General features: G+C 55.2%; 1 protein-coding gene and 1 pseudogene across 1 annotated transcript; one reads left to right on the forward strand and one right to left on the reverse strand.

The window, feature by feature from the left end:
• Positions 1-15: 15 nt before the first annotated feature.
• On the forward strand, positions 16-24,759 carry TECR (trans-2,3-enoyl-CoA reductase). Its single transcript, XM_032313687.1, has 13 exons — positions 16-167; positions 21,740-21,790; positions 22,440-22,491; positions 22,826-22,870; positions 22,963-23,066; positions 23,144-23,259; positions 23,350-23,455; positions 23,559-23,631; positions 23,726-23,769; positions 23,843-23,900; positions 23,985-24,073; positions 24,430-24,475; positions 24,560-24,759. Exons 1-13 carry the CDS (start codon positions 153-155, stop codon positions 24,685-24,687), a joined length of 927 nt encoding a protein of 308 aa, XP_032169578.1. The 5' UTR covers positions 16-152; the 3' UTR covers positions 24,688-24,759.
• LOC116573518 lies at positions 20,006-22,963 on the reverse strand (annotated as a pseudogene).
• Positions 24,760-24,793: the final 34 nt, after the last annotated feature.

Below are 24,793 nucleotides of genomic sequence, written 5' to 3' on the forward strand. Positions count from 1 at the left end.
GTAGGGGCGCGCGCGGCAGGGAGGGGCGGGGCCGACGCAGAACCGAGGTTAGTGTCGCGCGGCTGTCGCGAGCGCGTGAGGGAGTCTGTTCCTTGTTGCGCGCAGGTAGTCAGCAGCGGCTGCAGGCGCAGTAGGGGCCGTGTGAGGGAACCATGAAGCACTATGAGGTAAGGAACGAGGAAACCCGCACTGAGCGGCCGCCGCAGATTAATTCATTTTTCTTCTTCGCGGGACCACGGGACCCCTTTTCTGCTCCTGTGCCCCTAAGGGCGACCGGGACGGCGCAGGCGCAATGGGCGCGCGTTGTGCCCCGGGCCACTCGTAAATTGCAGTGCGCATGTGCAAAAGGGTATTTATAATTCTGCAACCCAGGCTCTTTTAGGGTTTCTTTTTCTTGGGGTCTCTGCAGGATCCGGGAGGCTGGCAGCTTCCTTGTAGCTCCCCCAGCGGGGTGGGACAGACTTGGCAGGGGAGGAACAAAGTACGGGACGCTTGCTCCCGATTCGTGGGTGTGTTGTACAAGCTTGTACCATGCCACCTCCTCAGGTTTAGTTAGGAAGGGGCTTTGCAGTCAGCCTTCTCCCGCACGAACTTTGGACCCCTTCCCTCGACCTGGACGTCCCCGAGAAGCTTAGGCGGTGAGGGAGGTGCAGTTCCAGGGCTGGCCCCCGCCGAGCAGCAAAGCTGATCTTGCTCTTTGGTAATCTAAGAGATCATCTTAGTCAACCCCTGCACCCGGGAGAAATCTCACGGCCACAGCCATCCTGGAAGCCCAGGTCTTCTGACTCCTAACTTGGGCTTCTTTTCCCCTTAAAACGAAGTCTTGTAATGCGCCTAGCGACCTAGCTGATAATATAATATTAATAACTTAATTATTTGATCATTACTGACTTTTAAGTAACATTAAGTAATAAACTGTTATTTATACGCATAATAATAATTCAGTTTGGGATTATTCTTGTGCTACGAGATTCTGTTACTTGATTTTGTTATTCTCATAGGCCTCTGAAATTGGAGGCTGTTACTATTCCCATTTGTATAGGTGAAGAAATAGTCTCAGAGATGTCGAACGACTTGCCCAAAGTCTCCCAGATGGTAAATGCAGAACAGAGAGATGAATTCAGGACTCCAGAGTCTTAGTTGCCAGCTCCTAGGCCATGCTGGTTCTCAAATGAAAGTTAGCAGGTAGAGATAACTTTTTCCTCTCCTCAATTTAAAAAACTGTGGCAAAATACACATAATATCAAATTTACCATCTAATCATTCATTGTAAGTGTCCTGTTCAGTGGCATTAAGTACCTTCACATTGTTGTGCAACCCTCACCACTATACAGTTCCAGAATTCTTTCCTTTTGATTTTGCAAAACTGAAACTTTGTCCCGTTTACACAGTAATTCCTTATTCCCCATTCTGCACAACCTCTGCGACCACCATACTGCTTTCTTTTTCTCTTTTTTTTCCCTTCCCTCCTTTTTTTTTTTTGGTAGGTTCCACACCCAGCATGGAGCCCAGTACTGGGCTTGAACTCGTGACCCTGAGATCAATACCCGAGCTGAGATCAGGAGTTGGACACTTAACCGACTGAGCCATTCAGGCACCCACACCATATTGCTTTCTGTCTCTGTGAAGTTGACCACATTAATAGTCTCACATATAAGTGAAAGAGATTCCCTGTTTTTATTTACAAGTTGAATACCACTACCTCGTTTGTCCCTTTTATAATTATTATTTTTGGTAATTTACCCAGAATCTTTGAAACATTTATCCCAGAAGTTCTCACTCATTTTTGACATAATACCAAGAATGAGGAGGTAGAATTCAATAGTCTCTGATACCCCATTCAACTCTGATTATAGAATAAAGTTGTAATCTAGTTTTTGCTCTCAAACCCTCTTATAATCCTAGAGAAAAAGCCACAGTTCAAAAGATGCAGGATGGAACATCCATGTGACAGTTTGCAAAATGTAGTTTTAGCTTTCTTACTTTGCAGTCAGATCAAGTAAGCCTCAGATAAACTAAGCCTCTGAGGACCCTTGACATCATCACTTTTGTTCTAGAAGCTGAGAACAGCTTGAGGGCCCATGGTTTGGACTGGAGAACATGTTTTACTTTACTGAAATCTTTTCCCTCCCAGAAGGAAGGTGGAGCTTCAAACCCACTGTTCAGAGTGACCTTGGAGGGGTACCTGGGTGATTCATTCGACTGGGTGTCTGATTCTTAGTTTTGGCTCAGATTATGATCTCGGGGTTGTGGGATAGGCTGCCTGCATCTGGATTCATGCGCAGCCTAGAGTCTGCTTGTCCTTCTCCCTCTGCTCTGCACCCCCTTCCTGCATGTGCTCACTCTCTCTCTCATAAATAAACAAATGGATAAAATCTTTTTTTTTTTTTTTTAATTTTTTTTTTTAATATTTTATTTATTTATTTGACAGACAGAGATCACAAGTAGACAGAGAGGAGGAAGCAGGCTCCCCGCTGAGCAGAGAGCCCGATGCAGGGCTCGATCCCAGGACCCTGGGATCATGACCCGAGCCGAAGGCAGAGGCTTTAACCCACTGAGCCACCCAGGCGCCCCACAAATGGATAAAATCTTAAAAAAAAATATTAAACAGGGCACCTGGGTAGCTCAGTGAGTTAAGCCTCTTCCTTCTGCTCGGGTCGTGATCTCGGGGTCCTGGGATCGAGTCCCCCATCAGGCTCTCTGCTCAGCGGGGAGCCTGCTTCCCCCCTTTCTCTCTGCCTGCCTCTCTGCCTACTAGTGATCTCTGTCTGTCAAATAAATAAATAAAATATTTAAAAACAACATTAAACAAGCAGACAAACAAAATCCCCAAAGTGACCTTGGAGGAAAAAAAAAAGTTAGGTATTTAGCTGTGTTCTCAATTATTCTTTGCTAACATTTGCCAAGTAGTGTCTGAGGTGATAGCTACAGTTTCTGTGTGGGAGGAGCCCTTGTGTCCTGGCCCAGTTTCACAGCAAGCAGATTAGTGTTACTCCAGGTGTTTGTTGCAGATCAATAAAAATAGCAGGGGTGCTTTCACTAACATTTAACAGTTTGAGTAAAAGTTTCAGTGATCTACATCAAAGAGTATATTTCTGTTCTGGATCTTATGCATCCTTCCACCCCATCCACCCCAAGTGACCCCCCTGTCTACTGAGGGCATAGCCTCCCTCAAAAGACCTTTGTGGCTCTGAGAGAGACCTCGAGATTATGAAGCGCAGTTTACAAAGGATAGAAGTGATGCTTGAACCGTATGAGGTGTGACACGTGTCACACAGTGAATTCACGAGGGCTCGTGTCTGATGTTATGGCAGGTAGGGTTCCAGCTGGAGGGCAGATTTGTTGCTGTTTCATTTACAGTTTAGCATCATTGCCAGTCTCCCCTCTGTGATCCGGGAGGAAAAAGTATCCCTTCAGCCTAACTGAGATGAAGCAGATAGAACAGGTCACCCTTGGGACCTGGCTGAAGTTGTTTCCTTGGAAGGCCAGAGCAGGCCTTGGGATTGTCTTGGGTTCAGAGCAGGGTTGATAGGAGAACTGCTTATCCCGCTTATCCCAGGCTACAGGATATATTTTTTTTATTGCTGTTTTTGTCATTGCAGATGGGAGGTCAAAGTAATGATCCCAGTAGTAACTGGAGAAACAGCTGCTGCATCTTGTAAATTCCTGGGAGGATCAGTGCCTCACAGTCTCCTTGAGCCTAGATCACTGCCCATTCCCTTTAGCTGGGTACATGGAGATGAAGCCTCATCCCCTTGGGGTCCCTACTGCCCCCATTTAGGATCTTCCACCCCACAAAAAGGGTACTCCTGTTGGTGCTTATTTTGCAAATAATTCCACACCAACATGGTACCCTGCCTGAGGCAAGTTTTGTTTCAGCTTTCTCTGCAGGAATAAGTATGTGAAAGTTCTGAAGGTAGAGTTCTGGTCCCGAACTCTATTTAGAGTCAGAAAACTGGGCAGGAAAGGAAAAATTAAGGAGAAAGTAGACTGACCTGTCATTATGTCATAGGTCATAGGTGTGTGGCCTTTCATGTCATAGGTGTGTGGCCTCTGGACAGGCCTGGGGTGGAATCCTGGCTCTGCCACTTAGCAAATGATTATGTGACCAGGACAGCTTGATTATCCTCTTTGAGCCTCTCTGTGACTGTTCCTTGAGGGCAAGTGAAACCTACGTATTTGGGAAAGCAAAGTCCAGTATTAAAGAACATTACGAAATTGCAGGGAATCTATCATGAAAGGGTATGCGTAAAATGCACAATTCCATTATATGAAAGAAAATCTTGTTTGATTACCCAGTCCTTTAATAGATCTCCAGACATCCTGTTGAGTGGAAAAAAGCAAGTTGCAAAAGATTCTATACGTTTAAAAAAGTACCATATGAGCTTTATATGTAATGTTCATGAATATGTACATAATAAAAGGATAAATTGCAGTTAGAGGTCAGAAATATGTGGGAATTACACAGAGGAACCATTGCTTGGGGAAGGAGGGATTGGGGAGAGAGAGGTTGGGGAAGGCTTCAGCTATGTCTGTTTTATTGGGGAAAAAAAAGGAAGCTAATGTAAATATCTGTTAAATCTGGGAGATGGGATCTTGGGTGTCTGCTATTTTCTGTACTTTTTTTCTTGTGAATTCTTGTGTACTTTTGGAATAGGTGAGGGGTAATTAGGGTTTTTCTGGCTATTGAACCCAATTTAATGTGTGTGTCTCTTTGACTTTTGTACTTTCAATTTGGTGCCTGTCTGCAGAAAGGTGTTGTATTCTGACACAGGAACTGTTTGGCCACTTCACTCTCAACACCTTTCTGCCTGCTGCAGAGAAAGAACAGGCCTTCCAAAAATGCCTTTGGATTGATTTTGCATTTGCAGATAGGCTGGGATGCTGGTTGTGATCCCCTCTTCTTGGGCTGGATAATCCTGCTGGATTAATAGCAGGGACAGGTCACATTTATTGTGTCCCATCCAGAAACCTAAGAGGTTGGGTCCTCTTTGTCCCCTCATTTGTGGATAAAGGACCTGAGGCCCAGAAGGGTGAGGGAACTTGCCCCAAGATCTTGTTGTGGTAGAGACGGGATCCGGACCCAAGTCTGTCTGAGTCCTCATCCACAGAAGAGGAATCAGGTGGGCACGAGTATTACTTCTACTTTACACATAAGAGAAACAAATTAAGTTGCAGTGTAGCTGGGCTTTAGCCCTGAGTTTGGCTGTTTTGTTTCTGGCCCTGCTGATGCTTCCAGAGGCTGCTGGTGGCAGGGTGGGGCTGGGCTCTTCCATTGTTCTAAGAACAGAACATCCCTGGAGGGAGAATGGGAGGGGACACAGTGGGCTGCTGACAGCGGGTCTGCCTCGGCCTTAAAATTGGATGGACTTGACCCTCGGAATTCTAGAGGTGAGGGTTCCATCGGTACTGTCAAGCCCTGAAAACCACGGAGAAGTTTAAAGACTTTCCTTGTGTCGGTGTGCTTCAGGCCAAGAGCCTGGGGCTGGGAGGGGTGGGGAGAGGGGGGTGTGAGGGGGTGTGGGGGCAGCGGGGGTGGGGGGTGGGGCGGAGCCTAGGCAGAGGAGGTGGGGTGGAGGCGGGGCTGACGTGGGGAGGTGAGTGGGAAGATCTGAGTGGTGGGAGTGGTGGGTGTGGGTGTGGGTGTGAGCCGGTGGTGGGACTCCCTTGAACCCCTTGAATAGCAGGTTCCTGAGGAGAGTTTAAGTGGAGAGTTGACAGCCCTGAGTGGGGACTATGCTAGAAGGTGACTCAATAGCACGGTTGAGTTTGGTTGGGAATCCCTGTGCTTTCACTGACAGGTTTGGCCAGAGACCTGGGGCTGGTTGGTTGAGTTCAGCCTCTGTCTTAACACCTTCTAGCTGATGTTGCCAGTGACAGCTGAGGAGGTTTTAATACCCAGGGACAGCCAGAGCATCATCATTGTTGTCAAGCCACTACTAATGTAATACTCTTAGTGCTTTTTCTTTGTTAACTCACTTAATCCTCATAGTGAATCTATGAGATAGGGACTCAACTTGTTTGACAGATGGGGAAACTATGACAAAAAAGTGAAGCGAAGGGCGCCTGGGTGGCTCAGTGGGTTAAGCCGCTGCCTTCGGCTCAGGTCATAATCTCAGGGTCCTGGGATCGAGTCCCGCATCAGGCTCTCTGCTCGGCAGGCAGCCTGCTTCCCTCTCTCTCTCTCTTCCTGCCTCTCTGTCTACTTGTGATCTCTCTCTGTCAAATAAATAAATAAAATCTTTAAAAAAAAAAAAAAAGTGAAGCGAAGCGCCCTTGGTCCCGCAGTGAGTGGCAGAGCCAGGGTTCTGTTGGTCCAAAGTGGGCTTCTCTGTGGGTGGGCCCCGGTGCCTGTGCACTGAGGAAGAATGAAGTATGTGGTTGGGAAGGACATGGTGGTCTTCGGTGGCCACCACGTCTGCCCTTGGGACAGACACTTTACCTCCTTGAGCTTCAGTGTTCTCACCCGAAAAGGCAGAATAAAGACCCCTATCTCGGAGGGCTACCTGAGGGGTGTAAAGTGCCCAGCACACTTTGTGGCCCGCAGTCAAGATACAGAGCATTAGGTGGTTAAGGACAAATCATCGGACAGATGGTCAGTCAAATTATCTGAAATGCTTTCTGCATGTGACCTCTTTTGAATGACTTCAAACTTGCCTGTGAACAGGCCATGAGGCTTGGTTCATTGAACGTGCTGCTGGAGATGGGTTCATGCTAAATAATACGCCTAGAAGGTGGAGGAAGAAGCCCGTGATCAGTGATCAGTCTTGATACGCTGTCACACACGCTGGAAGTCCCATTTTGGGACGATCTATTCTTTCTCTATGGGAAGATCCCTGGCTGAATGGAATCACAGTCAGAACCCACTTTTTGCCTTACTGTGACCAAGAACCATCCCAAGAAGTGGGTGTTTCAGGTGGGCCTGGTCGTCTGATGTCAGTCATAGCCTCCTCACTCAGAAGCAGGCAGCTTTTGTTCTGGCCCTGCCTGGCCATGGCCCCCCCCTCCCCCCCCCACTGCAGAGCCGCAGGGGCTTCCCTCATGTAAGTAGGAGGATCTTAGCACTTGTGGCTCAAAAACATCCCTCAGAGACTTCTTGGCGTCTTCTGTCCCCTGCTGTCCTCATTCATCACTACACCTCTGTTTTTCATCTCCTCAAACACCCGCAGCCACATTCCTGCCCTGAGCACATGCCTGTTCCTCAGCCAGAAATGCTCTTCCTCTGTTTTTCCCTGGTCACTCTTTACTGTTGAGAGCTCAACTTCAGAGTCATGCAGAGAGCCTTCCTGGACCATCCTCCCTGGGGTATGACCTCCGCCCCCTCCCCTAGCACCCCGTTACTCTCCTTCTGGCCGTGGTTGCATTTTCATCTGGGTACTTCACGGTCAGACTGTGAGCTCCGTGAGGGCAGGGACTCCTTGTGTCTCATTCCTGCAGCTTCCCCAGCATCTGGCCAGTGCGTCGTTGTTGAATGAATGATTGGATGAATGAACGCATCTTCTCCTTGTGGTCAGGATCCTGGAGGGCCAGAGGGTGAGTGTGGGGCTGCTGCTGGGACCTGGCTGAGGACTCTGTCTCATGGGTTGGGCTGAGCCAGTCCTTGGTGGTCCTGATCGGGGGAAGCTGGCTTCTTATGGCCCGTTGGCCTCGAGCCACAGGTCCAGCCCAGCCACGTCATCCTGCTCCTCCTCGCACTCGCTCTCCCCGTGAGCTGCTGGCACTGCATCTGCCGGCGGCCTGCCCCTGGCCGCACAGGGTGCTGGTGGGTTGTCCTGGTCCGAGCGTTCTCGTGTTGAGGGGTTCCACTTGTCTGCTTCCATCTGTCATTTACTCATTCATTTGTTCCGGGGTATTTCTCTCTACCTTTACTGTACCAGGAATACTGGGCTGAAGTAGCCACAGCCTCTGCCCTCAAGGTCTTTCCATCTAAGCTGAGGCCCGAAGGAGAAGGTTTTTAGGGAAGGGATGAGGGGCAGCAGGTGCCGAGGCCTGGAGGCCAGACTTTGTGGGTGTCCCATGTTAAGAGGTGAGGTCAACAGGGCAGAGACCTGTGGACTTTATCCTGAGAGTGATGAAGTCCCTTTTCTGTTGATTTTGCCTAAGATTTAAAATTTTCAGAGGGTGGTTTATTTTTAAGTCATTGAGGGGCCCTTGTGTTAGGTTTTTGTTACATAAATGCACAGAGTAGTTTTTCCTTATTACTGACTAAAGGGTGGTGGATGGTGTTTGAGGCTCCCCCACCCCGCCTCCTCTAGTCCCGTGGTTCGTTAGAGATGGGCCACGAGCCTTTCCCAGCCCTCTGAGGGATAAAGGGCCTCTCAGTAGGTCACAGTGACTGGCATGCTGGCACAGCCCTGTCCCTGTCCCTGCTCGAACCAGGCTCTTATGTAAGCAGTGTCCCTAGGCCATTCAGTGGGCCCTGTAGACTACAGGGCTTGTGTCATTGTCTGGGTCCTTCTGAACTCTGTTTTTCCTTCTTAAAGGGACCAGGGAAAACTGGCTGGGGCCATGCCAGTTTGTGACGGGGCCCATGGGAATGGTGCCTTTCCTCGGGGTGGGGGCGGGTCGGCCGAGTTTGGGGGAGGGCGGTTGAGCACTGGCACCGGAGTGTCAGCATCAGGAAGCAGGTCGGAGCTTGAGGGACTCACAGAGCTGGAGCCTCCACTCTTCTTGTGGGGAGCAGTTGTTTCCCAGGACCCCTCAGGAGTCTGACTCCCCGTTGGGGGAAGGTGGGATTGGGGAAACATATCTCTTGGTGGGGAGTGGGGGCGTATCATCTGAAACAGTATGTTATTGAATACTGTTTACTGCAGAGACTGAAGTCTAACTAATCTCCTGGCTGGGGATGGGGATCCGCCCTCCATCTACCGCAGGGCAGGGCTGGGTTGAGCTGTGCAACCCCTGTCCTGAATATCAGTGTTTCAGGAGAGGTGGCTTTGCCCTTCCCATCTGGGAATCCCGTCATTCAGGGCTGAGCTTGAATGTCACCTCTAAGAGGTTCCCCTTGACCCACCCAGGCCACGCTCACCACCCTGGGGCCTCTCCTGTTTCAGTTCTCTGCACGTAAAACTTAACACCTACTGAGGGTTTGTGTGTGGGAGCCCCTCGATCTCTGTAAGCCTGGGCCCCTGGTGGGGACTTCAGCACATACCTTGGAACGAGTGATGATGTGCATGTCTGTTAGAGACCCTGGCCTACAGAGCAAGGCACAGGGCAGGCTCAAGCAGTTTGCCACATCCCCGATGCACCGCACCCCCCCCCACCCCCCCCAGCACCGCAGTCCGATGATGAGCAAACACCCTTGCACGCTCGGGTGTGCGGCTGCTCCTCGGGGCTGGCAGTTCCAGTGGGCTCCTGGCCTGGGGTCATGAAGCTGGTCATTGCTTATCTTTTGGCGCTCTGGAGTTTGACCCTTCCCCCCCCCCATCCCCTTTTGGCCCAGAGTTACCTGAATTCTGAGTTTTCATGTAAGGATAAGGTGGGGATCCCATGGATAGTGCTAAGCCACAGACCAACAGACCCGGGCACAGTCTGAGGAGTGGGCGTAGGGACCGTACTGTGTGCCACATTCTGGCTCACCTGGGGTGTCTGTGGATGGCACACAGGAGTGCAGTCATTGCCAGTCTCCCTGACTCGGCCTGGGAACATGCACCCTGGAGAGAGAAGGCGCCCGGAAGGACGTGCATACAGAACTCCTGGGTTCGTTGTCCTTTGCTTCATTTTACTGCTGGCCCGAGGGGTGAGTGGAGCCAGCAGAGGCCTGTAGGGCTCAAGGTGGTGCTCACAGGTAATGCTGCAGGTGGGAAGACAGCCGGGGGATCGTCCCACACCCCTCTGTCAACTGCCAGAGCCAAGCTTTTCCTCTTAATTCACCATTCCCTTTAAAGATGCAGGGAGGCCTGTTAAACATTCCAGAAACCCTGTACTTCTCTGCTGACACCCTCTTGTCACTGCGCTCCTCCCTCCACCATGCATCCCATGTGCACACTTCCCCTCCTGGTGTTCTCCTGTTCCTTAAGTTGGGCTGCATCTTGTGATTGAGGTGTATGTATACATCTCGTATTTACCTGTGTAGTCCTCCCTCGCGCCCCCACCCCCAACTGGTGACTTGGTTTGAGTCAGTGGTGTCTCAGGATCCAGGAATCAGAGTGTCTTTTTCCCCACTTGGTGTTTCTGTGCCCTAGTCCAGGCTCCACTGAGGTCTCTGGTCTGGGTTGTTTCTGAGACTCACAGCTGTGTCTGCTTCCACACTTGCCCCTGGCAGCAAGAGGGATCTTTCTCAAAACCAAAGCAGGTTGTGGCACTCCAGCAACTTCCCCGAGTGCTTGTCTGGGCCTCCCTCACTCCAGCCTTCTCCTCAGTTGCTCACCCCCAAGTCCATTCTGCAGCAGCCCTTTCATGGTCCACAGTCCTCCCAAACTGTGCTGCCTCAGGGCCTTTGCTCTTCCCACAGGGAGCCTCTTGTTGGTCCTTCCTTTGGCTTCATTCTAGGTGTGGCTCAAATACCACTTCCTTAGAGAGGCTTTCCGTGACCACCTCCTGCGGTGCTCTGGGCCCACTGCCCTGCTTACTTTTCTTCACAGCACCTGGTGTATGCTGACCTTGAGTTAGGTGATAGATGATTTGTCCCTGTTCCCCTGAGCATGAGCAGGTCTGGTGGGGAGCATGGCCATTTAGCTGTGCCCACCATTCTATCCCAGCACCCTGGAATCACACATAGGTCTTCCCATTCATCAAGCTCAGCACCTAGCACCGGTCCAGCACATTGAGGGGCTCAGTAAGCATTTCCTGAGAGCGTGAATGGGAACTTCTCAGTCAACAGAAAAGCCTTGTAGAAATTCCAGAGGACCCCCAACCTCTGCCTTATGTGCTTTCTCAGTGAGCTGGAGTGCTCGGTGGGGGTTGTTAATGGGTGTTTCAGACTAAATATCCAAACCTGAGCTCCAGATTCCCCCTCAAACCTGCTTTTCCCCATTCCTGTTAATGGCACTTCCAGCCTTCTAATCACCCTACTCCTAGGCTGTTTGACTCTGCTTGTTCTCTCATGCCTGGCGTCCTGAAGTCAGCAAATCTGTAGCTCAGCCTTCAGAGTACTTCTGGAATGCAGCCCCCCCCCCCCCCCCCCCCCGCCCCACGTCTGGAGTCGGCAAACGTTATCCATGAAGGGCCAGATGGTAAATTTTTTTTTTTTGGCCTTTGTGGGCCATTCAACTCCTGTGACATCTTCTCAACTCAATCATTTTGAGAAAAGCAGCTCTAGATGATACATTAAACAATGAATGTGGCCGTGTTTGATACAACTTTGTGGATACTGGAGTTTGAATTTCATGTAATTTCCACATGTCAAGATCCCTTAGCTTGTACAAAAACAGGCGGTGGGCCAGAATTGGCCAGTGGGCCATAGTTTGCCGACCCCTTGGTATAAGCCATCTTTTATTTTAATTTGATATTATTGGGCTCCCTGCTTCCACCCTATTCCCCTATAGTCCAGAAGGATTCTTTAAGTCAGGTCATATCCCTGCTCTGCCCAGAGCCCTCCAGGGTTCCCATCTCACTTGAAATAGAAGCCAAAGTCTTAATGTGGCCTCTGAGGCCCTGCACAACCTGTCACCTTGCCCCATTCCCCTTCTTGCTCACTCCCTCCAGCCACACAGGCCTCTGCACTGTTGCTTGAACACACCAAGAATGCTGTACCTCAGGGCCTTGGCACAGGTGCTTTCTCTGCCTGATGCTGTCCTCAGATTTCTCAGGAGCTCTTTCCCCAGTGCGTTCAGGAATTGTCTCAACGTCTCCTCTGTAGGCCTTTCATGATCACTTGATATAAAACTGCACACTCCCCCTTCCCCTCTCACTGCCTGTCCCCTTTTCCTGTGCTGCTTTCCCTGGGGCAAGGGCATCTTCTAATATTACGTGTAACTTTATTTATCTTTGTCCCCCCCAAAAAATGTCCTTTGCACATGGGCAAGGATTTAGATCTCTTTCCATAGCTGAATCCCCAGAACCTTTAACAGTGCCTGACATGTAGCCACTGTTCAGCCAATATTTATGCACTGAATGAATGAGGCTCAGTTTCCCCAAAAGATTAGTAGTAAAAGAGATAATTTGTGTTGAGAATATGTCTCCTCCCCGCAGGAGGCATTAGCTGTTGGCTGTGTTTGTAAGGCTGGCCCTGGGGATCCTAGAGTGGGCTCTTCCAGAAGAGCTTCCGGGGTGGACTAACCTGCCTGCCCCACTGGGCCAGAAGTGCTGGACGCAGGTCGGGGGTCGGCCTGGATGAACTCCTCCTGCTGCTCCCATCGGCTTGTGTCTGCAGGGCTGTGTCTCCTGCCACGTCCGGCCTCTTGGCCTGATGGCACCTTCTTGCTCAAGAGATGCAGAGACCAGACATGGTCACCAACCTCAACTGGCCAGGTGGTGCAGGGGTGCAGACCTGGGCCATTCCCCGAGGGTCTGGGGCCAGGGACAGCCCTGGAGGAAGAATGTTCAGTTGTAGGGCGCAAAAAGATGGGGTCCTGCCGCTGGAGCTTGTAGCCAGGGCTCACTGGGCTGGACTTGTGCTGCTGAGCCTCATCCTCCCTGTGTATGAAATGGAGTAACAATGGCAGTCTGACAGAGTCAGTGTGAGCTGGTGATGGCTGGGGGCTTGGTGTTAACAGCCCCAGGGGGCAGGGCAAGGAGGGGTTGGGGAGCCACTATGGGAAAAGGCTGGGGCCCTACTGGGAGGGGCTGGGCCTGCTGAGTCCCTCAAGGGATTGATGTTGGGCTTCTTCCAGGGGGCAGGGCGTATTTGAGGAAGGCAGGCCTGCTTGAGGTGGCTGTTCCCATCAGTCACCTGGGAGCTTTTGAAGCTCTGGGTGCCGGCTCCCCTGTCGGAGACCCTGTGCTGCGCCTAGGTTGCCCCGGCCAGGGCTTCTCAGCCGAGTCACATGCGCGGGCAGGGTTCTGGACCACGGAGCAGAACTTCTGCCACATGTGCCATGAGACTCATCTGTGTGAGGTCCTCTTTCTCACATTCCCATTGACCAGATGGAGAAGCCAAGGCTCAGGCAGGGAAGACTGGGCTGCCCCAGGCCTCTGCAGAACTGTCTTGCTCAGTGTTGGGAACTGCTCCCTCCTAGGCCCTGCTTTTCCACCCCTGACGGCCTCTGCCCACTTCAGGAAACGGTGCGGGAAGCATTAAGACAGCTGCCGAGCCTGCCTGAGCCCTTCCCTGTGATGTCAGAAGGCGACAGGCCTTTTGCCTTGGCACCCTGAGTGTGCTGGGGCCACGGGAGGCTGAGGCCTGGGGAGGAGCAGTCTCAGCCCTTGGGATCCCTGGGGGGACACTCCTGGTGGAGGTGGCACGTTCTGTAGGGTCTGGACCTTCCAAGACTAGTGTGCTGGCGTTAGAGCATCAGCAGGGAGGGAGGTGCCTTTCAGATCATTGGATCCAGGGGCCCCTCTATCCCTTTCCCCTGTTAGCAGTTAACCCTGCTCTTCAGCGTGGCCGTGGTATTACATCGTGGTGGTGAGTGGGGGCTCTGGGCCCAAGCCGGCGGTTTGGCACTGGCTCTGGCACTTCCTGGCTGTGTGCCTTGGGGGAGGGCCCACTTGTTTCTGAGCTGCCTAACGGGGGTCACAGTCCTTAGCTTTCAGACCGTGTGAGGCTGGGTGTGCTATGCACGGGAAGGTCTTTGCGTAGTCCTTGGCACAAGTAGGCATCTGATAGACATTACTCCAGAGGCACTTCCAGATGGCACAGGCCCTAGCAGCTCTGCTCTGGGTGGGCCAGCACTCCCTGGAGGCTGGAGAGATGCGGCCTGTGCCGGCTCAGGGAGCTGCGTGTGCTGTGGGTGCCAGTGAGCATCTGGTCAACAGGCCTGAGATCGAGTCCCTGCCATGTTGGTTCAGTGTCCCCTTCAGGTGGGGCTTTGTGTGGTTGCAGCGACCAACCTGGGGTCACACGAGCACCCAGAGAATGCTCTCCAGGATGCTGCTGGGCTGCATGGGGCTCTGCCAGCGTCTCTTGGCCCCCATCCCAGAACCTAGGGATGTTGGCAGTCACACACTGACTCCTCTTGTCTGGCCAGTGAGGGTGGGAGATGGAAACTGGCTGGTTGAGGGCCTGGGAGTGGGTCAGGGTCTCCCAGCCTTTCCCAGCCTTGGTGATGCTCTGTTCCTACTGGGGCACATTGGGGAGGCTGGTGCAGCTGCCCTGTGCACCTCAGAAATGGGGTCATGAGCTGAGGCCACTGGGGAAGGAGGTATTTCTGGCGGAGCAGGTGCGGCCTGTGCTGGCTTCTTGGCAGCTGAGCCCAGGGTCTTCTCAGCTACCCTGGCATGAGCAGTGTGACTTCGATATTTCTGGAAAGTGGAAGGGAAAATGAGCTGCAAGTCTCGAGTCACTGAGTCCAGGCAAATGTGTCCAAGCCTCTGCATCTGTGAAATGGGTGGGCGGGCTGGGTGCCCTGCCGCTTGAGGCCAGACCTCCGTCCTCTGGGTGCAGCACCCCTTGGACCCTGACTGGGGGTCTGTGGGGGCCACCAGTGCCTGGGCCAGTCAGCTGAAGGACCTGTCAGGACCTTTGCATCTTTGCCCGGAGTCCTAAGTTGTACTGAGCAGGGCCTGCACCCACAGCAGCCCTCTTGTGCCCTGGGCCCAGGAGATGTCATCCACCAGGGCACACACTCCCTCACAGCCCTGGCTGCCCCGCACAAGATGGCCAAGATGCATGGCCCCTTCCTGGCAGGCAGACCCCTGTGGGGTCCCAGAGAGCCTGCTGGAGGCAGGGTGTGCTGTCTCGTGCCATCTCTCCGCGGGGCCCCTGCAGAGTGTGTGCTGGGTGGGGGTGTGGCCCCAGAGGCCTGTTTGTGGCAGGCGCTGGCCATCCTTGAATACACAGGAGTGTGCATCTGGGCTGAGGTGGGTGTGCCCCTCACCCTTTGGAACTCAGCTTCCTCATCTAAGAAGTGGAGCTCACAGCCCCTGCTCCCTCGGCTGCTGGGCGGTTGGAAGGGGAGGATGAGGGGAGGATGAGGGGAGGGGCCTGCGATGCTGCTGCAGCTCCAGACCTGCTGTTCTTGACACAGACCTGTCGGGCAAGTCCCATCTTAGGAGGCACAGAAGCTCCAGGTGTGTAAGTGGGAGTGGATGAGGGCGATCTGGAAGCCAAGGCGACCCTCAGGCCTGTGCCTGCCCCTTGTTCCAAGGGGTTCTGGGATGTGGACTCTGCCCTGAGGCTGCTGAGTCCTGTTCGCAGATGGGAGAGGACTGGGGAGCAGTGGGCCTGGCTGTGTTGGTAGGGACGGGGACACTGAGGCTTGACTGAGGGACACTGATCTCCTCCTGGGCTGCAGGCCCTGTGGACAGTGGTGCCTGGGCTCCCCAGCTCCTGCAGGAGCAGGATTTGCAAAACTTGGCTCTTCACACTTGGGCTGGGGTGGTGCCTACTCCTCCTGCCGCCCCTCCTTCTGGGGCTCAGGACAGAAACTTCAGCCTCCCCCCACGCCGTCCCCCTTCAGATCATCAGCAGACCCTGTGCTTCTGCCTTTACAGTCTGTCCAGACTCCAGCACTTTTCACTCCTCCATGGCCACTTCCCTGCTCCCGTCCACATTATTGCCAGTTCCCAGGGATGCGTGCGAGCACCCGATCCCCACCTCCCTCTCTTCACAAACCCTCCCTGGTACCCACCTCACTCTGGGTAAAAGCCAGAGCCCTCCCTGTGGCCCACAAGGCCCTTTGTGACCTGCCCCATCCCTTCTGTGGCTTCATATTCTACTCTTGCTTGCTCACTCAGTTCTGGCCACCTGGGCCTTCCTGCTCCTAGACGTGCTAAGCCCGGCCCAGCCACAGGGCCTTTGTACTTGGTGTTCCCTCTGCCTCGTGTGCACAGTTTCTTCTCTCACATCCACTGGCCTTTGCTCAGATGCCCTTTCCTCAGGGAAGCTTTCCCTGCCCACTGTGGAAAATGGTCTTCCTCCCCCCACCCTGGATCCCCTGCTCCATTCTGCTTTTCTCCACAACTGTTGGTGACAGAACATGTCACTGTTGTCTGTCCCCCCTCCCTCACAGCATGCACAGTCTGGGGGGCCGTCCTGTGAAGGCATGGGCTTGGTTTTGTTCACTGCAGTGCCTGAGATGCGGGAGGAAGGGAGGCAGGAATGGATGAAGGAAGGAATGAATGGATGTGGGACAGTGGCTGCCAAGACCCTCTTAGCTAGTAGGTAGCAGAGCCCTAACAAGTGCTCCCTCTCTTGGTCCCGTCCTGGTCCCATCCTGCCCCCATCCTGCCCTGGAGTTGCCTGCTTGGCGGGGCTGTCTTCCAGCAGGTGGGAGTGGAGTCTACGGCCACAAGGGGGCAGTGGAGAGCAGGGCCGCCTCCACAGCGCAGTTTGGGAACCACTGTAGGGACAGCACTGCAGCCCCTCTCCCGCCCTGGGGTCTTGCTCTTGTTAGGGTTCTTGCTGTTGTTAGGGTCTTGCTGTTGTTAGATACTGTCACCAGCTGGGTGGAGCGTTATCACACCACCTCTCTGACCTTGGAGTCCTGTGGTTGGGCCCCTTCATGGCCTGGTCAGGATTATTTGCCTGTACTGTTTGCCAGTATTGGTCTAGTAGTATTTATTCTTCACAGGATGACTTTCAGGCTGGGCAAGTTTATGTACTTTTTGTGGTTATTAGCTTTGTAAATCTTATAGTAATCCTGTGAGATGGCAGGTGAGGGCAGCCCACTTTATACATGAGAAAATGGAGGCTCAGAGAGGTTGAATAACTTGTCCAAGGCCACACAGCCAGGAAATAGGTGTGTCTTTTGGACCTCAGATCCTGGGGAATGTGCTAATGGCCAAGAAGGCCCTTGAGCCTTCCTTGTGAGGGGGCCATTGGGCCTGTGGTAGTGCCTCTAAGGGCCTAGGCCATGTAGAGCCTGTCAGCATGGATCCCCTTCTGTGTTGGGGTTGCTGGTGAAGAAAGACAGCAGGGTTCCCCAGGAGCTGGAGCTGGCTTGGTCACTGACCTTTTCCCTTGGTGAGCAGTGCCCCAGAGCCTGGAGGGGGGGTGGTCCAGCTGTCAGAATGTGGGGCTCCCCAGGGTCACTGGAGTTGGAGGGGCATGTCTGTGGGCCTCACAGAGGCTTCTCTGGAGCTAGGTCCTGTCCTAGGATAGGGAGAGCTCCAGGCAGTAGCTTCTACCCTTCCGCTCTGGGGTTTGGCAAGGTGGGCGTGGCTCCTTGGCTTGTGGTAAAGGCAGAGCAGGGAAGGGCCTTGGCTCAGAGGGTAGTGGGGAGGGAGCTTTAGGTCCTGGTGTGTGTGACCTTGGGCAAGCCCAGTTGCCTCATGCAGCTGTTTACTGAGCCTAGCTCCTTGCTGGGCTGTTCTGGTTGCTGGGAAATGATGGAGAAGAGTCCTTGCTCTCGGGAGCTGGTATGTGGGAGTTGCTATTCTGAGGAAGGACCTCACTTGGGAATTTGTCTGAAGGCCCGAGGATGTAAAGGAAGAAGGCCTGTAGGGTCTGGGGGGCAAGGAGTCCAGGTAGTGGGAACGGCATGTGCAAAGGCCCTGAGCCTCTCCTGTAGTTGCATAACTGCTCTGCTTTCCCACTGCTCTGGGTTTCTCATCTGTTAGATGGGGTTCATCCCTGAGTCTTGCCGTGGGCATCAGTACTGGCTCAGAACAGGGCTCAGAAAATGTCACCCTCATTTCTGCTAGTGCTGTGCTGATCTGCAACATCTTTTATTTCCATGAAGACAGTGAAGGCCATGGGCCCTGCTGCTCAGCAGTGGCTCTGAGTGCTCCTCTCCAGGCTGGGGAACGTTGCAGCCTGGTCCCCACGGCTCTTTCAGGGTGGGCTGTGTCCCCACCCTTTGCCCTGCTCCTTCTCCCCACCCCCTATGCCCTGACCTTATGGCATGCCACGAGTTGCTCTTGGCTGGACCCTGGAATCTCAGGCGCCTGGGTGAGAATTCCTCCCAGGCTAGTGGAACTGTCATCGCAGAGCCACGCTCCCGTGTCTCAGGCCAGCACGTTTGCCCTATCCTTGTCCTCTGTGTCCATTGTGCCTGAGGCTTTGGTGCCACACCCCTTGCTTGTGGTCAGTGCTGGGACCTTGGGCCAGTGACCCTCCTCACCCATCTATCCAATGTAACACCCCTTCTACCTAGCCCTTACCCTGCCTCTAGCTCTCTTAGGAGGGCAGATCTCTCCTTCTCCTTTCCCCTGGCCTATCTTCTCCCCAGGGATGAGGTCTGGGCCTGCTACCTTCCCTTTTCTGCTCAGGAACTCTGCCTAGCGGCTGTGCTCGGCAGCTGCCTGTACACTCTGACCTGGGCTAGGCCTACCCTGGGTTCCCATCCCGGGCTGGCGTCAGGCCTGGCAGGCGAGTGTGTGTGTGTGTGAGAGAGAGTGAGGGAGCCGGGGGAGGGAGAGAGAAGCATAGGACATGGGAGGCATGCTCAGCACGGGGCAGGGGGTGGGTTCGCAGTGGGGTGGAGAGGGGTGCAGTGCGCGGGTAAGCTCTGGGACCAGAGCCTGGGAAGCACAGGACCAGGTCCTCTATGTTTCGGCCCTTGGTGTAGGGGTGGGTGGATGTGGGTGAGGAACCCTTGCTGCTCCCTGCCCTGGGACCTGTTTTTAGATGGGTAATTGGGGCCTGTTTGTTAGCCCTCCTCTTAAAAATGATTGAGGTGAAATTCACATAAAATTAACCATTTAAAAGTGAAAATAGTTCAGCAGCATCGAGTATATTCACACTGTCGGTTGCCCCGCTGCAGCCACCATCTCGATTTAGTTGCAGAATATTTCTGTCATCCCTAAAAGATACCAGGTTCTCATTAGGCAATATTCCTCACTGCCCTCTTCCTAGCCCCTGGCAATGCAGTCTTTCTGTCTCCTTGTGTCTGCCGATTCTGGACACTTGACATAAATATGTGACTCTGTGTCTGCCTTCTTTTACTTAGCATAACTTTCTTTCTTTTCTTTTTTTTGCCATCTAGCATAACTTAAATTTCACTTTTTATTTTGGAATAATTATAGACATATGGGGAATTGCAGAAATTGTACAACGAGGTCCTGTGTCGCACTTCCCCTCACCCCTCAGGGCCTTTCAGACCTCCTCCAGGGTGAAGGCTGCTGGATCCTGGGATTTGGGGGCAAGAAAGTGGCCCTGAGCAGAGGCAGCCCTCACCCTGGTGGGTTGGGCCCCTGGGTGCCGCCCCAGGGGCCAGACTTACCTCTGGGAGGGCGCAGTCTCCTCTCCTCCAGCCTGGGACTGGCCTGGGCGCGTCTGTGGCTGTGGCGGCTGGGCGTGTGCCCCTTTCCCGGCCACCCCTCCCGCCACCCAGCTTCCTCTCCCGGCAGCCAGTCGGGGGCCCCCGACTCTCCCTGGGACCCTGGTCTGGTGCCCAGGTTGGGGGAGAGAGTAGGATTTCAGCCCTCCCCCAGCAGCTGGCCAGCAGGGAGAGGGGCTGGTTGTATTTTAAGCTATTGAGTGGTTCAGCAGGAACTCGGAGGCCTCCTCTCCCAGGAGGCGCAGTGCTGCCTTCCCGCCCCACACGGGCTCCAAAGGCATGTGGGCACTGCCCCCCTGGGACCCAGGAACTATTAATATACTTGCAGCCACGGGGCAGGCCCTATGCCTGCCCAAGGCCCTGCTATTCTAGCCCTTTCTGGCACATTCTGCATGTGCCCCTTCCCTTTCCCATAAGTCCCCTCGGTGGGGCCTGGCACTCTGGGCGGTAGGACCGATTTTCTTTTTCTGGCCCTTCTGTTTGGTTTTCTTATCTGTGTGGCTCAGAGGGGCTCAGTAACATGCCCCCCAAGTCCACACAGCCGGGCCGAGCCTGCAGTTGGCAGCAGGCACCCTCCATCTGGTGCAGCATCAGTAGGCGGCATAGGCCAGGAATGGGTGTTGGGCCCTCTCCTGTCCATGGTGTGGGGCAGGCATAGTGTATGTGGGCCTATTGGCCCACACGCTGCCAGCCACTGGGGGGGCTGGGATCTGCACCCAGGCCTGTGCCCTTCCTACCGGGTCTCCTCATGCCCAGTCTTATGGCCCCACGTTTTGGGGCCCTGTTAAGGCACCATGCTGGTGCTTCACTCGAATTGTCTCATGAGACTTACAGCTCCTGGAGGTACATGCCTTCCTACCTGCCCCCTGCTGAGGCTCAGCGAGAAGGGAGGGTCTAGTCACCCAGGGACTGCACAGCAGGGCCAGACTCAGTCCTGTCTGCTGCCCACCACACCTCCTGTCATTGGGGGATGGATAAGGGGAGCCCTTTCCTTCTGGGGGTGCTGGCTGCGGTGGGCCCCTCTCCCTGGGCTGTGGATGGGGGCTGTGCCCTCAGAGAGCCCTGGCTGGGGCCCTGCCCCGGGTTTCTGGTCCTGCTCCTTTTCCCATGCTGCCTTTGACTGAGGCTCTACCAGGGGTGAGGCTACAGGGGCTCTACCAGCACCTGCTGGCCAGTGGCTGACTTGAGGTCAGACCCAGCCCTGTCAGCCATGGCCCCATGTCTAATAGCATCTGTGCCAAGCCCTCCACGGGAGCACTTGGGCCTTTTGGGATCAGCTGGCCATTGCTGGGCCTCCCCCCAGCTCCAGCAGTTCATGTGTTCACTGCTCGTCTTGGTCCTTCTGGTGCCTTCTCTGACCTGCTAGGGACGGGTGGTCAGATTCCCCTGAGGGCTCTCTCCCTGCCAGCTCTGCTCCATTGCTCTGCTATAGACTAGTCACTCTCTGGAGGCTCAGAGCAGAGCAGTGGGGGGTGTGGGGTGGGGTGGCCAGGCTCTGTGCTCTGGGCTTTGTGGGGTTTGGGGCCTAGGTAGGGGTGCTGTGTTGGGTTGATGCAGTGGGAAGACTGCCCCAAAGGTGGCCTTGAACAAGGCCTGGGTGAACCTAGTGAGAAATGAGTGGAGAGGAGGGAGGTCAGGGAGGCAGGGGCCGAGGGCTCATCAGTCCAGGCTCGGGATGCTAGCTGGAAACTTCCTGGTTTCCTGACCCTTTCCATACTTAGGGAGAGGCTCTCTGCACCAATAATTCCGGAATCTGTCACCTCCCTGGGAACATAAATGCACAAGGAAAATAATCCGCAGCGTCTCTTACAGCTCAGAAGGGGAAATGGATGATCTATCTCTCGGATTCTCAAAATAGCTGGGATTTCTCCAAGCCAAGTGAAGTCTGTGGGCCGGAGCTGGGCGCCGGGGCTCGGGCTGCCTGCGGGCCGTTCACCCTCCTCCCATACCTGAATCCACCCTGTATTGGGCCCAGGCGGGAGGCGCCTCTGTGCCTGCCTCGGGGTCTCCCTGCCCCCTGGGGGCTGTGTCCACTGGAGAGCCTCACTTTCAGGGGTCCCAGCCCCCGGGGGTTGCCCCCAGGAGGTATGTGGCCCGGCTCCTGGGGGGCTGAGTCTGGGGCAGTTTTATATTTAGCTGGGCCATGGCTGCGGGGCACTCGGGTTACAGCGGCACAGAAGGCAGCGGTGCCAGGGCAGGCGCGGGCTCCCTTCCAGCACCGCGGCAGAATTTGATCACGCCGGCCCGGCCCAGAGCGCTTGGCGTGGGGAGGTCCGCGGTGGGGGCTGACGACCGGCAGCTGGGGCCGCTGGCTGCGGTGGGCAGAACAGGGCAGCATGGACCTGAACATGAGCATGGTGGCCCGGGAGGCCAGCCAGGGCCTCAGCCCGGGCCCCAGCCTCGGCCTCAACGGCCTCCCCCGGATCACACCCACCAAAGTGACCAAAAAACCTAAAAAGGCCGTTCTCTTCTTCGAGGTGGAGATTTTGGACGCAAAGACGCGGGAGAAGCTTTGCTTCCTGGACAAGGTAGGACCCTGGTGCCAGCTGTACTGGGCCAAGGGCACTGGGCCCGGGTCCCTATTCCTTCCTGGGGCTTCTGGTTCTGAGGAGATGGGAGCTGTCCAGCTGGACCCTTTGTGCCCCTCCAATGTGTGTTTTGACTCCCTACCTGCTCCTCAGGCATACAAGGGACACTGTCCCCAGGCCTGTCGCTGCCAGCTTGGGGTGGAGTGGGCAGCGATAGCCCTTGGGTGTGGCCAGGAGCTGGCTCCTGGTGGGAGGAGATGAAGCAGCCTTGGTGGACCCTGTAGGGCTTTGGGGCCTGGGAAGAAGGTGGGCGTTCTGGGACCTGCTGCAGGGAGTTCTGGTCCTTAGAGGCCTTCTTTCTGAGGGGAGCCGTGGGTGGGGTGAGGAGGAGAGGCAGAGAAGCAGGCCCGGTGAAGCAGGGGTATCCTGGCCGCCTTTGGTAAAACCAAGCCTCAGGCCTACAGCTACCCCGCTCTGGTAGGGCCCTTGCTGCTCCTTTCGGCCATGGGGTGGGGGTGGGGGGCTTGGACTCCACCCGTCCCCCTCCCATAGCAGCTTCCTAGGCCCCCGGTCCAACCCCCTTATCAGGAAGGGTCCTTGATCATACCCCACCCTGCCCCATCTTCTTTGCGGCCTGTGCTTCCCCCAGGTGGAACCCCATGCCACCATTGCTGAGATCAAGAACCTTTTCACCAAGACCCGTAAGTCCAGGGCCCATTTGCGCTGCCCTCCATGACCCCTCTGGGCAGGCGCCTCTTGGTGGGACCCGATTCTGCACTCCTCTCCCCCAGGGTTCTGCAGAGATGCCCCCAGTGTGGCCCAGGTTTCCTTGGCTTGCCTGGGCAGGTGTCCCTGCGTGGCCATTGGCAGGAACGCCCTTGCTGGCTTTCGGAAGGACAACATCCTGCCTCTGCCTGGGCTGTTTCCAGCTGTGTCCCGGAGGCACAGGCCTCAGAGCCCTTGTCCCAGGACTGGAGACATGGGGTCCCTGGGCTCTGCTATGCTGTGTGCTGTGATTCCCTGCTCTCCCCACAGATCCACAGTGGTACCCTGCCCGACAGTCCCTCCGCTTGGACCCCAGTGAGTACAGCTGTCTGCTCGGCTGCCCCTAGGCTCCCGGGTGGCGGTGGGCAAAGGTCTGGGCAGCCCTGAGCCCTGGCCTGTCTCTGCAGAGGGCAAGTCCCTGAAGGATGAGGATGTTCTACAAAAGCTGCCCGTGGGCACCACGGCCACACTCTACTTCCGGGACCTAGGGGCCCAGATCAGCTGGGTGACGGTGAGTCTCAGACCTATTTGTGGCCTCCTCTCCCGTCAGCCACGTTGGGGTGACTCACCTGCTCCCCATACCCTCAGGTCTTCCTGACCGAGTACGCAGGGCCCCTCTTCATCTACCTGCTCTTCTACTTCCGGGTGCCCTTCATCTATGGCCACAAATACGACTTCACGTCCAGCCGGCACACAGTGGTGCAGTGAGTGGGGCCAGGTGGAAGGGGGCAGTGGGGGAGGGGGGAGAGGCCTGCTGGACCTGCCCAGCTGAGCCAGCTCCCCCGCCACCCTAGCCTCGCCTGCATCTGCCACTCATTCCACTACGTCAAGCGTCTGCTGGAGACGCTCTTTGTGCACCGCTTCTCCCACGGCACCATGCCCTTGCGCAACATCTTCAAGGTGAGCGCCCTGGGGTACCCCCCACCCCCGCTCCCTGCTGTGGGACATGTCCCGTCCTTCCCTCTGCTGGGCCAGGCCTCATCCCAGCCCTGCTTGCTTTCAGAACTGCACCTACTACTGGGGCTTCGCTGCCTGGATGGCCTATTACATCAACCACCCTCTCTACACACCCCCCAGTAAGTGGCCTTGGAGCTGCCCTGCCCCACCCTGGAGCCTCCCACCCCACCGGGCTCTCCCCTCATAGGCCTCCCTTCTCTGCTTCCCCTTCAGCCTACGGAGCTCAGCAGGTGAAACTGGCGCTCGCCATCTTCGTGGTAAGCAGGCCCAGAGGAGGGGAATGGGGCGGGGAGTCTGGGGGGCTCTGGGCTGACCCTGCCGCTCCAACAGATCTGCCAGCTTGGCAACTTCTCCATCCACATGGCTCTGCGGGACCTGCGGCCGGCTGGTGAGTGGCCTGTCCCAGACAAAGGGTGGTGGTGAGCGGGCTGCTCCAGAGGGTCTCACTTGCCCCTCCTGTCCTGCCTGCCAGGGTCCAAAACCAGGAAGATCCCTTACCCTACCAAGAACCCCTTCACCTGGCTCTTCCTGCTGGTGTCCTGTCCCAACTATACCTACGAGGTGAGGGTCTGCCCTGCTCTCCTCTCCTCTCCCTCCAGGGGCTGGGGTCCCACCCACATGGAGGGGCCAGCCCCTAATAGAGGTGCCTGGCTCCGTAACTGCTTTAGCCATTTGGAGCATATGGAGATGGAAAAGCTGGCCTTTCTGGGTGTTGGGGCGTGGTTAAGGCAGCTCTAGGGGGCTGGGGCCGGCTTCATAAGGTTCCTGTTTACTCAAGGCCTCTCTGGCACTGGAGTTTGGTCTCCACCTCCTCACTCTGAAAGGGTTGGGGGGAAAGAGTTGGCCCCGGGGGGTGGCGAGGCGTCTGCAGAACAGCAGGCATTAACCACCCTCACCCCTGACCGCTCTCCCCACAGGTGGGGTCCTGGATTGGCTTTGCCATCATGACACAGTGTCTCCCAGGTGAGCCCACTGTCCCTTGCTCCTTGGGGCCCAGCCCACTAGGGCTGTGCAGCCCCTCCCTGATGCCCCTGCTCTGCCCCACAGTGGCGCTCTTCTCCCTGGTGGGCTTCACTCAGATGACCATCTGGGCCAAGGGCAAGCACCGCAGCTACCTGAAGGAGTTCCGAGACTACCCGCCCCTGCGCATGCCCATCATCCCCTTCCTGCTCTGAGGTCATTCTGGGGGAGGAGTGGGGGACTCTGCTCTCCAGCACTTGGAATAAAACCTGCCTCTCCCTGACAAACTTGGACTCAGGCTTTCTTTGGGGCGGCGGTGGC

This window comes from Mustela erminea, chromosome 1 (genome assembly GCF_009829155.1).
Source record: "Mustela erminea isolate mMusErm1 chromosome 1, mMusErm1.Pri, whole genome shotgun sequence".
In the NCBI taxonomy this organism is placed as follows: Eukaryota; Metazoa; Chordata; class Mammalia; order Carnivora; family Mustelidae; genus Mustela; species Mustela erminea.